The sequence below is a fragment of the Psittacula echo genome (genome assembly GCF_963264785.1).
Source record: "Psittacula echo genome assembly, chromosome: 4".
Classification (NCBI taxonomy): domain Eukaryota; kingdom Metazoa; phylum Chordata; class Aves; order Psittaciformes; family Psittacidae; genus Psittacula; species Psittacula echo.
This window is the reverse complement of record NC_137738.1, coordinates 50541708-50556837: the sequence shown is the minus strand read 5'-3', so window position 1 is coordinate 50556837 and position 15130 is coordinate 50541708. Positions and strand designations below refer to the sequence as shown.

At 37.1% G+C, this 15130-nt stretch overlaps 1 protein-coding gene across 1 annotated transcript in view; it reads left to right on the top strand.

The window, feature by feature from the left end:
• Window positions 1–15130, top strand: part of LAMA2 (laminin subunit alpha 2) — a gene marked incomplete at its 5' end in the record, with an annotated part of 387284 nt that overhangs the window by 268488 nt on the left and 103666 nt on the right. The window contains 6 exons of the mRNA XM_080616795.1: window positions 228–416; window positions 509–747; window positions 6037–6154; window positions 10465–10587; window positions 11277–11401; window positions 14849–14935. Coding sequence (XP_080472921.1) covers window positions 228–416; window positions 509–747; window positions 6037–6154; window positions 10465–10587; window positions 11277–11401; window positions 14849–14935 — 881 coding nt within the window. The remainder of the gene's footprint in view (window positions 1–227; window positions 417–508; window positions 748–6036; window positions 6155–10464; window positions 10588–11276; window positions 11402–14848; window positions 14936–15130) is intronic.

The window sequence follows — 15130 nt, the reverse complement described above, 5'->3', positions numbered from 1 at the left end:
AAATGGATAACATTTTGGTTTTAGTGTAGTACAATGACATTTTGCTGATGGGTATTTTTGAACACAGCCCTCGTCCCCGGAGACTTCCAAAAGCATTTATTGCTATTTTCTACCACATGCACATTCATCAGACTGCTCACAGGTGCAGAGTGTATCTAGCTCCTACATATGCCCAGGAATTTATTTTTAGCTAACTGAAAATGCGATTTCTTTTTGTACCTTGTTAGCTGACCGCTTATGGAGGGAAACTAAAATACGCAATCTACTTTGAAGCACGAGAAGAGACGGGTTTTTCTACTTACTACCCACAAGTCATCATAAGAGGTGGGCCTCCTACCAATACGAGGATCATTGTCCGACATATGGCTGCCCCTCTGATTGGGCAACTGACAAGGCATGAGATAGAGATGACAGAGGTAATGTTTCCATCTCTTTTTTTCCCCAGAACATAAGCACCTGGTTCTTTGTAATACCGCTGTTAATCTGGTTTTGTATTACTGTCTTTCAGCATGAATGGGGATATTATGGTGATGACCAAAGAGTCAGAAACACTCTGCCCTGGGAATATTATCATGATGACCCAGGTATCAACAGGACTGTGCCCCAGGCAGAATTCACCTGGAAATATTATGGAGATGAATCACGACCAAGTAGACCTGTAACCCGGGAAGACTTCCTGAATGTGTTGTATGATGTTCGTTACATTCTTATTAAGGCTACTCATGGCAATATCATGAGGCAGAGCAGGTAACTATTTCGTGCAGTGGTCTGAAATAATGCAGTAGTAACAGACAACCTGATAGAGCTCTCAGCTATTCTGAGCAGTATTTTTATTCATAACATCAGCTATAAGCAGTTGCTGAGAAGAACAGTAGTTGGCATTCAGCATAGCAAAAGATGCAGGAGAAGGAAATTTTATTTACTAGAAAATTTAAATCACAATAGACAAATGAAAACACATATAAGAAAACACATATAAGAACATGTATCCTGTAACAGACCCGAAGTATTTTTCATATGACTGTCTACTTTATGAAAACATGCTGCTGTAATTAAATATGGATGTTAGCATATGAAGGAATTTTCTTTTGCAAGTGGGAAATAAATGCTGGACAGTAGCACTGCAGAGAATGACGTGGGGGTCCTGGTGGACAAGAAGTTGTCTATGAGCCAGCCATGTGCCCTTGTGGGCAAGAAGGCCCGCGTGGACTGCATCAAGAAAAGCATTGCCAGCAAGTTGAGGGAGGTAATCCTCCCTCTTAGCCTCACCTGGAGTACCATGTGCCGTTCTGGGCTATCCAGTACAAGAGAGACATGGAGCTCCTGGAGCAAGTCCAGTGAAGGGCTACGAGAATATTAAGGGTCTGGAGCATCTTCCTTATGAGAAAGGCTGAGGGGTCTGGGCCTGTTAAGCATAGAGAAGAGAAGGCTCCGGGGGATCTGACCAATGTATAGGAGTATCCCAAGGGAGGGTGTCAAAAGGATGGAGCCAGTCTCTTCTTGGTGATGCCAAGTGATAACACAAGAGTCAACAGGCTCTTGGACACAGGAAGTTCCACCTGAACATGAGGAAGAACTTCTTCACTATGAGGGTGGCTAAACACTGGAATAAGTTGCCCATAGATGTTGTCTCCTTCCCTGGACATATTAAAGAGCCATCTGGACACAATCCTGAGTGTCATCCTCAAGGTGAGCCTGCTTGAGCAGGGAAGTTGGACTAAACGACCTTCATGGTCCCTTCCAACCTCAGTCTTTCTGTGATTCTGTAAAAAAGGCAGCAGTGACACACTACTTAATCCAGTATATTAGGCACAGATGCACTCATCATTTTCTTTCCAGTTTATTCATTAATAAGTTAGATGATGTAATAACAATAATCCTTACTAAAATTGAAGGGGATATCAGACAGCAAGATGAGAGAAATAATACAGAAAATCTGCTGTAATCTAAAGGTCAATTATAAGATTTTACGCTTTGAAATAAGTAGTCAATTGAACAGACAAGGAAGAATTGCTTAGTTACCTCTTCTTCAAAGACAGGTCTGTTGTTTACAACATATCACCAGGTGAACATGATTCAGTAATTATATTCTTGTTGAGAAATGCTAATATTCTAGCCGCATATTCAAACAGAGGCAGCCTACAACGTTTAAAAAATTAATCTTTTACTTCCACCCAACACTAGTAAAGACAAAGAATCAAGTTCTGGATACTGGAATTCAATAAGAAAATATTAATGTTTAAAGGATAGCAGTGAACATTATCACAGATTGGAAATTATGACCTGTAGACAACCAGATTTATTTAGAAACTAGAAATTCTTCATAAAATGTTGTCATAAAATGAAAGAAAAAAAACAGTTCTCTGTTGCCCTGGTGTAAGTCAAAAAAAAAAAAAAAATGAGCTTAAACTGCAGCAAGAAAAATTCACATTAGACATGAGAAAAACGTTCCTGGGGTAAAAAAGTTCTGGAAAGATTATATAGACTATTCCTAAAAGTTTTTAATGATGAATTTACAATATCTTTTGCAAGCAAAATTTATTAGCAAGAACATGGTAATAATTGGAGATAAACTCCAAAGGTCTCCAGAGGTCCTTTTAATGAGTCTGTCATAAAAGTGATAGGCTAAATTTTTTCTAGATTTCGAGGTTACAGATAGGTCTGTAAGAACATGACCTTTTGAGCTGCAGGATGAATAGCAGTGGCAAATATCAGGCAACTTTGCAGCATTGTGTGGCAGAAATCATATTAATTGTTGCTGCTAGTGTCTCTAAAGTGGCTAGATGCTAAATACTAACAACAGATGCCATAAACGTTAAACATTGGTTTCATTTATTTTTTGCATAGTCCATTTAGGATATTGTATTATAAGCCCAGGGAATTCCCATGAAATGAGTTATGAAAGTAACTCCAACACGACATGGAAAATTTGAGAAGCATATCTATACTTTGTGTGTGCTTCTCCCTTCTCTTCACTTTATGCACTACAGATCCTAGCCCAGCTGTGGAAGCAAAAATCAAATCCTATCTCAGGTCAGCATCATAAGTGAAGTTATAAAAACAAGCCTCAATTTTCATGATTTTGTTCTGAGATTCACTGTGTCTGAACTACACCTGCATTGTAATACATTTTATCAAGGATACCTAGTAATGAAACACAGAACAGAGGAAGACTTTTCAGTTTCACAGCAGGTTTGCAACGTGGCACTTAACAAATCAAATTAGGTTTTTACAGCATTGCATTTCAGAATGGACATTCTATATGACAGCAGGACTTACCAGAGTTCATCTGGTCTTTCTTGTAACTGTCAATATGAAGTCATGACTTTGCATACAATCTCATGTTTGATTTTGGAGGTGGTTATGTTACAGTAGATTTTTATGATCTGTCTAGTTACACAGGTAACATTCCTCAGATGGCATCAAAGACTTTAAGTAGAAAATAAACATTATTATTCTTTTCAAGTTAGCACCTTGAATGATTTCAGAGGAAGTTTTGCTTAAGATCACAAAATAAATCCCCCAAAATGTTTTTAAAGGTTAGTGGGATATTAGCTTGCATAAGAATTGAAGGCTTTTATTAAAAATATGTTGAGAGCCTCCGAAATACAATATTTATGCTCAACTTTAAAAATAGGTTAGAGTTAAGTGACTTACAATAAAGTATTTGTTTAAATAGTGTGTTGTGCTTTCTGAATATGGGCTCTGTTCTAAACCAGTAAAGTTTCTCTTTCTGCCTGACTGTGCATAGCTGAAAAGTATAAAGCAAAAGAAACTGTTGATGGGAGGAGGAAAATATTATATATGAAGTATTTTAAAAACTTTTAAAGTTTATAATAGTGCTTTAACTTCAATTGCAGATTTTAAAAGCTGCAGGTAAGTGATAAAATACAGGAAAAGCATTTTAAAATTAATTCAAAGCAGCGGCAGCAGTTGGAAACAAAAATAGCCCAGTTCTAGTGTTAGCACTGTATTTGCTATATAGTTTAGCAGCCATGCTAATGTTGTTTCTGCTTCAAAGCTGCAGCATTACTAGTGATTTAGAGATTTCTGCTCAGAATCCAAAGCCAAGCTTTTTCTTTCCTATATTGTTCCATTTTGTTGCCCTCATTTTCACATTTGCAGCTCTAAATTGAAACATTTCTTTTATTAGATTTTGTTTTGCTTTTTAGGCAACTGGGCTGTGATAATAAATTAGTTTGAATTGGAAGTATGCTTTCAATTTGACTGTAAATTATTTCAATATCCCTAACACTGATCAGGTAGCAGTTGTTTGACTGCTGCCTATTAGACGTTTTCCAGGAATCAACCAAGCTCAACCTTCCTTAAGTAATATTTTTGTGCTAACAGCAGGTAGCTTTGTGGTCCCAGAGTATATTATTATGTAAATACAGCTTTCTGACTGCAAATAGGTTTTTTGCAGTGTACAGACCATTGCCTCACCCTTGAAGATGATGGGGAGGCAGATTTCATTTTCGTTTTCCATTAAGTGTACAGAGATTTCAATGTAAGTTTACATTGACAGATCTGAATGGTTTTGATCTCTTCATTTTCAGTCTTCTGTTTTGGCCTGGCTTTGTTTGCTTGGGGTTTTTTTTTTGTTCAATTTCTCTGGTTCGCTGAACCCCTGTGTTCAGATAGCAAGAACAGGGTTTAAGTTACTAGATGTTTTGGCGATTTTGCGTTGACACAAGGTATCAAGAGGTATGGGTGTGCCCACAAAAGCTCAATCACAAAAGTCTCATCTAGCTCAGCAGTGGGTGTTTGCATTTCCTACAGTCATCCTGACATTGGTGCCAGTATTGGTGCCAATGTGCAGAAAAGCCTCACTTAGCCACTCAGTTATGAAGGTTTGGGAGTAGATAGACTGTGAGCATGGGGAGAAGATGAGCAGTTCTGTGAGCTCCTCTGCATTAGCACTATTCACAGACATTTAATGACTAGACTCCAGCAGCATTACCAACATTTATTCAGCTGGTTAGTCACATGTTCTGTGACATTTTCTCTTAGCTTGACATTATACCTGAAGCTTTAAAATTTACACTATCCTATCCTTCTTGTTTTTCAAAGACAGTAAAGGGTTACAGATCATATAATTCATTTCAACAAACTAACAACCCCCCAGAATAAAATTAAGTTAAAAGAACTGCATTGTGATGTATTAGGATTAAGTGTATTTCATTAGATATTATGTTGGGTGTCTTTCTCCATATATTCAACCGTATTTGGCAGGTCAGCATACGTGCTGTAAAGACAGGGAGTGTAAGAATATTAGTATAAATGTAATCAAATAAATGTTTGGACAGTTAAAATGTTAGAAAGTCTACTATAAAACATATCCCTTTCTGATACTATCAGATGCTTCTGTAGTAGTATTTCTTGTTTACTCTAAATTGCTTATGTGTCGACATTATTTCTAAGGAAAAAATTAAGAAAAAAATAAAGCAAACCCACACCAAAACCCACCCCCAAAAACATATATCTGACTACAGATATTAAAATTCCTGCTAAAAAGGCTTATGTCCAATGTCTTTGAAGTCTGCTCTAGAGCTTGTTAGGTTGCTTTAGTTGCTGAGGATAGATTTTATTTTATTTTTTGAAATAGTTGTCTCATTAAAAGCTCATTAAGTGAACAATTTTACTACCATGCCTCTGAGAGTCATAAATTGGAACTGCATTAAATATGTGACTTCAATTTCTTAATGAGTCCCTCCAAGTGAAGAATCAGATATGAGCTTTTGTTAATAGTTTGGCTGAAAAGAAATTAAAAAAAAAAAAAAAAGATAGAATCAAACTGGAGAGAAAAGTTAGTTATACTATTGCCTAGATACAGCAAATGAGACTGGAGGTAGTGGTAGCTTTCTTGTTCCTTACGAGAGGAAAAAATAGTGCTGTTTGTCTGCTGTTGATCAACAAGCCAGCAAACAGCCAAGTAAGACTGTTTGTTTTTATGCCAGCTGACTGTGAACTAGCTGGGACTGAGCTAGTGCTTGATTAATCTCATTTGAGTTGCTTGCTCTTTTTTTTTTTCCCCAGGATTTCTGAGATCTCGATGGAAGTCGCTGAAGGAGGTGCTGTATCTGGGATGACTCCTCAGGCTTACTTGATTGAGAAATGTGACTGCCCATTGGGTTATTCCGGCCTATCTTGTGAGGTACAGTACTATCCTGACTTCTGGTCTTCGGGTGCCTTCTTTGGTCCACTGATTAATGAGTTGTGATAAGAGTATCAATTCATTTAACTGGCAACAACTCTCTCTTAGTTTAATTACTTTCATTCTTTCTCTCTCAGATATCTCTCCCACAAGGAATTTAAGCACTTTTTTTAATTTTTTTTTTGCTTTAAGCAAATATGCCACTGAAACCATGGCAATGCCTCAAATAGAATACACAAAAGTGAGCTTTACTGGGTCAGCATCCCTGAGACTGAATTGGGTGGCTGATGCTGACTGATCAAGCCTTTTTGGACAGAGAAGGGTGTAATACTATCATAATAGTATTATGGATTGTAATTACAACAGATTGTGCTATGTTCTTGTGTTATGGTGAGGCCATAATACACAACACAGTTACAATATTATATCTTCCAAATGACTGAACAATATGCATCAATTTATCATTAGTGCAATTCATAAAATCTGCAGAAAAAAATACAGGAAACCTCTATGTCAAATAAAAAAAATAAAAATCTATAAATTATTGATAGTTGCAAGTAAACTACAAATTAACATTTGTAATAGTGAATAATTAAAATTACATGCTACTTGTTCCTAAAAAGTTGAATATCTGTCAGTTGAGTGAAATTCAGTGAATAAAGTATAAAAACAAATTTAAAAACAAATTTTAAAACAAAAAAGAGTGTTATTAAAATTGTAGCAGCAAGCACTCTAAACAGAGCCATGCAGATTTTTAAAATTCTATTCTGTAGAGGCTTTCCAGATTTTTAAGTTTGCCTTGTTTATCATTCAAATATAAATTTTTAATAGCTGTATGAGTGATTGAATTTTTCGTTCTGAAAAAAAGCTAAACAGTATTTCAATTTTGATTTCTTAAATATTTGTGTTAAATAACTAAATAACAATACAATTTTAAAAAGTCCTTTCATAATCAAAGCTTGAAAGAGTGCATCCTGAACATCTGGTCAAAAAAGCAGTTAATGGTTGAGAGCCTGTAGATTCCCAGATCTTTCCTCTTGAATCTTCCAATAGCATGCCTTTGTGGACCACCACTAATCAGATGCAAGTTGTCTGGTTTGCTTTCATTTCACGTGTTTGACTGCCCAAAATAGTACTGCAAAAGCATTAAAAATGTAGATGAGAACCTTTCTTTAGCATGTCTGTGCTTCATGAAAGAAGCTTCATGGAAGATGTTTTCAAAGCTTTAGAAATGTTTACTGTGCATGCTCAAACTGTCAGTTTTTGAATGCTTGTGTTTTATCCAAGTGGATCCATGAAAATACCTTGAAAAGGACCACTGAGTTCTGGCAGATACCTTTCCATTTTATTGCACCACAATTATTGTTCTTCCAGTGCTGTTGTAGGACTCACACAAGATCTTGCACAGCCCACACACAGAAGCTTGCCTGCTATCAAATTTCAGTACCCCTTATGTAAGTGATGGAGCTACTTGTAAAAAGGAGCAGAAATTCTGGAATATGGTCTAAATAGTGAATTTTGCCTTGTTCTTAGAAGCAGTCAAATCACTGTGTCTTAAAATAAAATAAAATAGATCTGATACTGGTAGAAACTTTTGTCCTGAAAGTTGTCCTTCTTACTGAAGCTTGGTAAATTTCCTGGTGTTGGTCAACTAAGTGAGCTTGGTGCCCCTTTTACATGCATTATATTTTTTTTTTTACTTACATAAATATTTTCATGCTGAAGGTTGAATGTTTCAGAATTACCTAGATTTTATAAAGAATCAGCTGACTTGTATGCTTTTGTAAGATGGATCTTGCGATACGTACCAGGGAAACTGTTTTAAGATGTAATACGTTGTCTGCAGAAGTTAATATTTTTGTCTTTCTGTGCTCTTGATGATGAGGCTGTCAGTCTTTATGTTTGAAAACCACCATGTTTTCATTTTTAAACAGCACTAGCAATTCCAGATGCCTTTGTTGTAATTGCTAGATGAAGGTAGCAGGGAACAACACCTTGAATATTCTGCAACTCCCTCAGACATTCTAAGCGTGATCTTGTAAAGAGTTCCCCCAACCTAGCAGTAGGTAAAAATTTGGAGTGGGTAAATGAAAGGGAAGATACCCTGTTATCTGTAAGAACTCTGCTTTCTCCAGATGTTTTACAGGATTGCATTATACAGCAAATGAAACAACACAAACAGTGAGTTCATAGGAAATCTGTGCAAGGAAGTGAATTCAGTAATTTTATTTGCACACTATTTCATGAAGAGCATACACCTGAATGTGAGAAATTTATGAGCTCCAGCATTTGCTCAGAAGTATAGATTTATTTTTCTTAGAATTACTATAAGAAATTGCATTTTTGAAGGAAAATATATGATAATGTAATTTCAATTTTATTTTAATTCACACCCGCCAGGGGCTGGAATAAATGTCTCAGTTTCAACCTTCATACTTCATGCCTAATTGTACGTTCTTCACGTGCTCATAATTTAGTTTATTTTTAGTGTGCTCAGTGAAGGTTATGTGCATTCTGTAAGTTTATTTAATTTTAGCAGGAGAAAAAAGTATCTGATACCCAGGCATTTTTTAAGCAAATGCTAACAGATATAATGTATCTATTTCATGATTTATCCTGTAATTGCATTGCGAGGACTATGTGCACAGCAGTTTTTACTAGGAGTGACACTTAAATCCTTTTTTTTAGTTCAGTAGCAGCCACAAAAAACAGTGATGAGAGTTTTACTAATGGCTACTTCTGAAAAAACTTCCAAAAGAGTAATGAAAAATGTAGTCTGCTTCATCTTTTGTCTGTGTTCTGTTTCATCTCAGAAATGCTTAGATCAAAATAGGTGAGAACAGTGACAACAGTACATCAGGGAAAAAAAAACAGTGAGAGATTAGATTTGCTTGAGGATATATCGCATATTCATATGCCATCCTAAAGTCCCTCAGAACTTGTAAAGCTCTTCTTTGTACCATGTTTGGACAAGGACTTTTGTTAGGATGAGGGTGGGGATAGGAAATTGTAGTAAGAAACAAGATTACTTTCATTTGGGGTTATTTATCTAAATTGGAATTCTTCATAAACCATGAAAAGGCAGATAGACTGTTTCTGTGCTTCAGGGATTTTAATGTAGTCTAAGTCAAAATAAAAGAGGAAAAGCAGAAGTGAGTTAGATTATTTTCTTTGTGATTCTAAAGAAAATAATTGTGTTTATGGGTTTTTTTTGAAACTTAGACTCCTGGAGGTTTTGGCAATGATCATAAAACTGTCAGAGTGTATGAATAGAATCTAGCATGTCAGCTAGGACTTGGCAGAAGAATCCTGCTTTTGATCATGAAAAGTTGCTTACTCCAGATTTTATTTTATTTTGCATCCATGTTATTACTGGGTGAAAAGTATACTATTCCCATTCTTTCCAAAAAGCAGAAGTTGTGGTCAACAGTAGGGAATGACCTCATCAGACAGCTTTCATAGGCTCCTAGCACTGCTAGCTGGTGGGACTTATACACGGGATGAGTGACTCATCTGTGTCCACTTATCTGTATGGCTGGAACTATCAAAATGGTCCTGTTTGTATTTGTAGGCTGCCATAGCTGTGTGGTTTCTGGGAGTTATGTAAACACTTTCATAGGTTTGCATAATAAGCCTGAAATACAGATCAAGTGCTTGATTTTGCATGTGTCGGCTTCGCTAGCGGTTTTTGGGTCGTTCTCAGAATGTTATTGGCGAGCTGGGGTAGAGGAGACTTAGTGATATATAAACTTTATTAAGATATGAATTCTGTATTTTTATGTTCTTTAAATTATATAGCTATAAATAATGCGACCTTGCAGCCATTTTCTTGATTATCATTCAGCCTTTGCTTGTTATCCATCAGGAAGTAGGTAAGCAGATATTAGCTTGTCAAACCTGAAAAACTCACCAAGAGCAAGGGAAACAGAATCATTATGCTTGCTCTCTACAGTCTGTGCAAAAAAATTATTTCCAAAACAAACCTTATTCTTAAGAAATGAAAGGAATGATGCTTGATGTGCTATGAGAACAGTGAGGTGTTCTGCATCTGAATGAAAGGTCTCTTGAGCTGTAATCCAAAAAGTCTGGTGCCAGTGGAGTGCTCCAGGGATTTTTCAGCACTGTTTCCAATTAGGGCTGGCTCTTGTTATCTGTAAAGTACTGTATATTGTTTGTAACACAGCTGGAAGCCTGTCAGGCTCTTTTCACAACTTGTAAAAACTGGTGATTGGAAAGATGAGCTTTCAGTGCTCTCCATACTCAGTCCACTCTGTAATGATCGGTTTTCTTCTGCATCTTTTTTACTGCAGTCATGCTCTCCAGGATTTTATAGGCTTCCATCTCCACCTGCGGGAAGGACGTTAGGTGCCTGTGTTGTGTGTCAATGTCATGGGCACAGTACTATGTGTGACTCTGAAACATCAATTTGTCAGGTATTGTATTCCTGAACTTATGAACTAGGTTGAACTTATGAACTAGGTTTAACTTACTGCAAAATTCATAAGTTGTGTAAGTGCTCTAAAAAAGAAAAAAAAAAAAAAAAAGACAATATTTTAATCCAGTTTTGCTTAAATACTTGAATTGTCAAACTTCAAGAAGGGTCATAAAAGCAAAGCATCTACCTTGAAAGTTTTCCATTCTGACTTTTTAGAGTTGAGATTATGCAGTGCTTTTTTTCCTCAGAATTACTATTTGTGTAAAAATAAAGGCTAGATACCTGCAAACAAAAGAGGCAGTGTACCATGTATTGTGCAATAAACACAACACTGCCCTAATAGGTAATAATATACATGACCTGATACAGTAAGATTGAATTTTAATTGATTATTTCTCCTGCTTCGGCAGCTGGAACAAAGGAGGGAAGGAAGGGTGAATTGAATAAGAAATTCCATAGGATACATCTGGCTAGTTACAGGCCTCCATTCTTTCTTCTTGTAAACTCGTATATAACTCAGCAGGCATTTGATAGATGCTTAAAGGGAGCAAGCCCACTGTGAATCATATGAGGGAGAGGGGAATTATGAATCGAAGTAAGTTTGAATCCCTGTGGTTGGGAACAAAATGTTGTCTGCTTTTTTGTAATTAGCAAACACAACTTTAATTCTGTCTCCTTCCTCTGCAGAATTGTCAGCACAATACTGCTGGTCACCACTGTGAGCGATGTGCCCTGGGATTTTACGGCATTGTCCAAGGCTCTCCGGGTGACTGTAAGCCTTGTGCTTGCCCCCTACCCATTTCTAGTAACAAGTAAGTAAGCAAACTCAAAATTACCTTTCCAGCATGCAAGAACTCTGTTTGGGGCTCACTGTGGTCTTTTTTCAGATGGCTACAGAAGTGCACCATGGAAACCATACTAAAAAGCTTCATATCTACTTTTGCTAATTGATCTTCCTTTAAAAGTTGGAAATTGCTCCCTTGCTAATTTGTGACGAATAAATTAATAAGCGCTAGAAAATGCAATACTCAACAGATAATGAATGTGTGTTACAAAGGTATTCTCACAAATGAAGCTAGAGCAGAACTCAAGTACAATATAGCCACCGGGGAGCTGTAAAAAGGCTTGTGCTCATATATTATGTTGGTATGAATGTGTTACAGTGCCTTTCTTGCTCCACTGTGGAATTTATTGATTCCTTATTTAATGTTACATGAGTTTAAGGCAATTTGTGAAAGATAGAATAATTTAAAAGCAATATAGTTATTGCAGTGTAAATTTTATTGGTTACTTTATGCTAATGAGCCTTGCCACAATGTCTCTGCATGTTCCCAACAGATAATACTTTAGCACTTGAGATATGTTTGTTGTTTTGCTGAGAAACTCTTAATGATATTTGGCATCATACTGTAGCATGCTCTGAAAAGGTTTGTGTTTCATGATTGTTCTCTGGAAAGGTTGGAACTGTTCCTTAAAAACATTTTTCTGTGCTTTGTCTGACCTTCAGGATGTTTTAGTATTTCAGCCAGTTTTGGTTTGGGTTTTTGTTTTGTTTTGATTTGTTTGTTTGATTGTTTGTTTTTCTGTCTTCACTGTATCGTTCTGGTGTGGTGTGATGTTTATTTTGAAGAAGAGAATCCCTTCCTCAGACATAAGTAGCTAAATACATCATGATCTTTCATCCACTGCAAGTGTTTTTAGGAAGGCTTCCAAACCTCAGAAATACTACCCTGAGAACAACCAAAGCAATTACCAAAGCAGCTTAAAGAAATACACTTTATCTCAGAAAGTTATAATGTGGGCTTAACCAAAAGTTTTTCTGAGTTTTACCCTTTTCTATGAATGTTTTCTGTGATTACTTTATTGTGTGTTCTACCTACTAGTATTAAGAAAGGACGTGCAAATTGCAAAGAGCAGTTTTGCACATCAAGCAGATACACTGGAAAAACTTTTTCTGTTACTAACTGGCAGTAGGAAGTGCTGAAAATATAATTTGATCCTATTTTTTTTTGGGGGGGGGGGGCTTTAAAAGGAAGGGGACTTAAAAACCTTTGGTTGTCTGAAAACACAGGTGTCAGATCAGAAAGCAATCAGGACTCTTCACCTGGATGGTTATGGCACCCTGCTACAAGAATGTGGGTGAACTGTAGAGAATGTAGAACAGTAGGTGAATGTAGAAAACTACAAGAATAAGAATGTAGTTCTCCACACTGTGCTCCCGAAATCACTTCAGTACCTTATCTAAAAGCTAACCTAAAACACAGGAAGTAGGTGTCGATGAAGTGCTTCACAGTTGAGAAAGGTGTGGACTCCAGGTAGCACGTGTGTCCTCGGAGTGCACTTACAATGCTCAGCTGCCTGGGGAAGGGAAGCAGACAAAGGGTCAGTGCCTCATGGAGCCACAAGGCTTGCATGCCTGCAGATGTTGTCAGGGCTGTTTGTGTCATGCTCATGTAAAAGTGATCATGAGGATTCTTTTGTTCAAAATAATTTATAGGAGATAAGTGAATAACACCTAGTCTGAAATTAGTAAATACACTTTATCCTAAAATAGTTATTCAATTTCTTTCTGCTGGCAAGAGAGGAGTCAGATCTGAGCATGTCCAGAAACAGAACTGCTTGAGTTTTGCAGAGCTTATCTCAGATGTCTCTAGATGTCATGGGCAGGATTTCTACTTCTGTTAGCTCTAGCCATCAATACCTGTGTAGTAGATGCAGGGACAGACAACTATAGATGTTAAAACTGAAGGAAACCAACATTGGAGAGACGGCAGGGCAGAAGATATTTCACATATGTGTCAAATCATGCCTGTCTGTGCATCTCCTTTTCCACTGCTGATAAAGGGTGCTTGAATTTAGCACTCTAGACTACATGCCTAACTTTTAGATGGATAGGCCTAGGTGGGATAGATCCATTCCATAAAGCTAAAGAATTAGGTGGAAAACGAGCATATTGCACCTTGGATTTGTGTGTTGTGCAGCTTAGTGAAAGCTCTTAAAAATACTATTAAGGAAAAAAGATCTAACTGCTTGCAACTATTTTATGGTAGTCAAGTAAACATAATCTGCATAAAATGCAGATAGGTAATGAGCTATCTCATTAGCTTCTTATGTCGTGACTTGACATGCTGATATTTGTGAATGGTATAGTGCAATTTTATAGAATTATGGAATGGTTTGGGTTAGAAAGAAACTTCAGGTCATCTAGTTCCAACCCCTCTGCCATGGGCAGGGATGCTTCACACCAGACCATGCCGCCCAAGGCCCTGTCCAACCTGGCCTTGAACACTGCCAGGGATGGAGCATTCACAACTTCCTTGGGTAATCCATTCCAGTGCCTCACCACCCTCACAGTAAAGAATTTCTTCCTTATACCTAACTTGAACTTCCCTGTTTAAGTTTGAACGCATTCCCCTTTGTTCTATCACTACAGTCCCTAACGAAGAGTCCCTCTCCACAGGCTAGGAGTTGTTATTTTTATTTATTAAATTTTACAAAACTCCACTAAGGTTTTGGATACTGTCTGTAAACTCCTGCACAGTCAGCTTCAAACACAATGTGTTTAAAAAAAAAAAGGAAGTTGTTCCTAGGGGTGCAGATCTATTTTTATAGAGTTAAAAACGTGTTGGATAATGAGTTCATGAGTAACAGATCAATTTGTTTACATTTTTCTGCAAAGGTGTAATTTTATATGCTCATTCAAGCGCTTGATTTAATGCTTTATAAGCAAGTTAGAGTAAGATGCTGGTTGTAATGCACCAAGAAGGAGATATGGGCTTACCATTAGCCGCCTTTCTGCTTTTCTGGTTCTTCTTCCACAAAAAGTTCAAAGAGTTTTTACAGTATTACACTATTTAGTTTTGTTTCTTTTCCCTTTCCCCTTTTTGTTTGTTTTAACTGTCTGTGAAGGCCCTTACTATACTAATATTCCAGCAACATGCTACTTTGCACAGTTCCCATAGGTACACATTGCAGTCACAAATTATCCATCTATGTCACGGCTTAGTAAAAATAATCTAATGTCTTCTATGACTCCATTCCCTCTGATATGGCCCTGCTAGACTTTGTCTAAGTTGTGCCAGTATCACAGCAAGGCATTCACAAAATTCTTAATAGAAAGAAGGGATCTCCCACAGATGTTTCTAAACAGATAAAACACTGCCATTTACACTGAGTGGAGTTTACCATGGGCCCTTCTGCACAGCTGAGTGAAGTGATGCAATAGAGCGGAAACAGTTTTTTACTTGCTTTTGTTTTAGTTTTAGCCCTTCTTGTGTTGCGGAAGGACCTAGTGATTACCGGTGTACGGCATGCCCACCTGGATATGAAGGCCAATATTGTGAAAGGTAGGGTGAATGAAAAAAGAAAAAGGGGGACAATGAAAGGTGGGGAAGACATGGAGAGCAATGTCCTTCAATACTATAAACTTATGTTTACTGATGTTTACATACATGCCTTCGGATAAGTTACTTCTTTATATGTTGTTAAAACTCAGCCATAACAGGCAATTTTTATGTGCACCCACTGTAAATTGATAATCA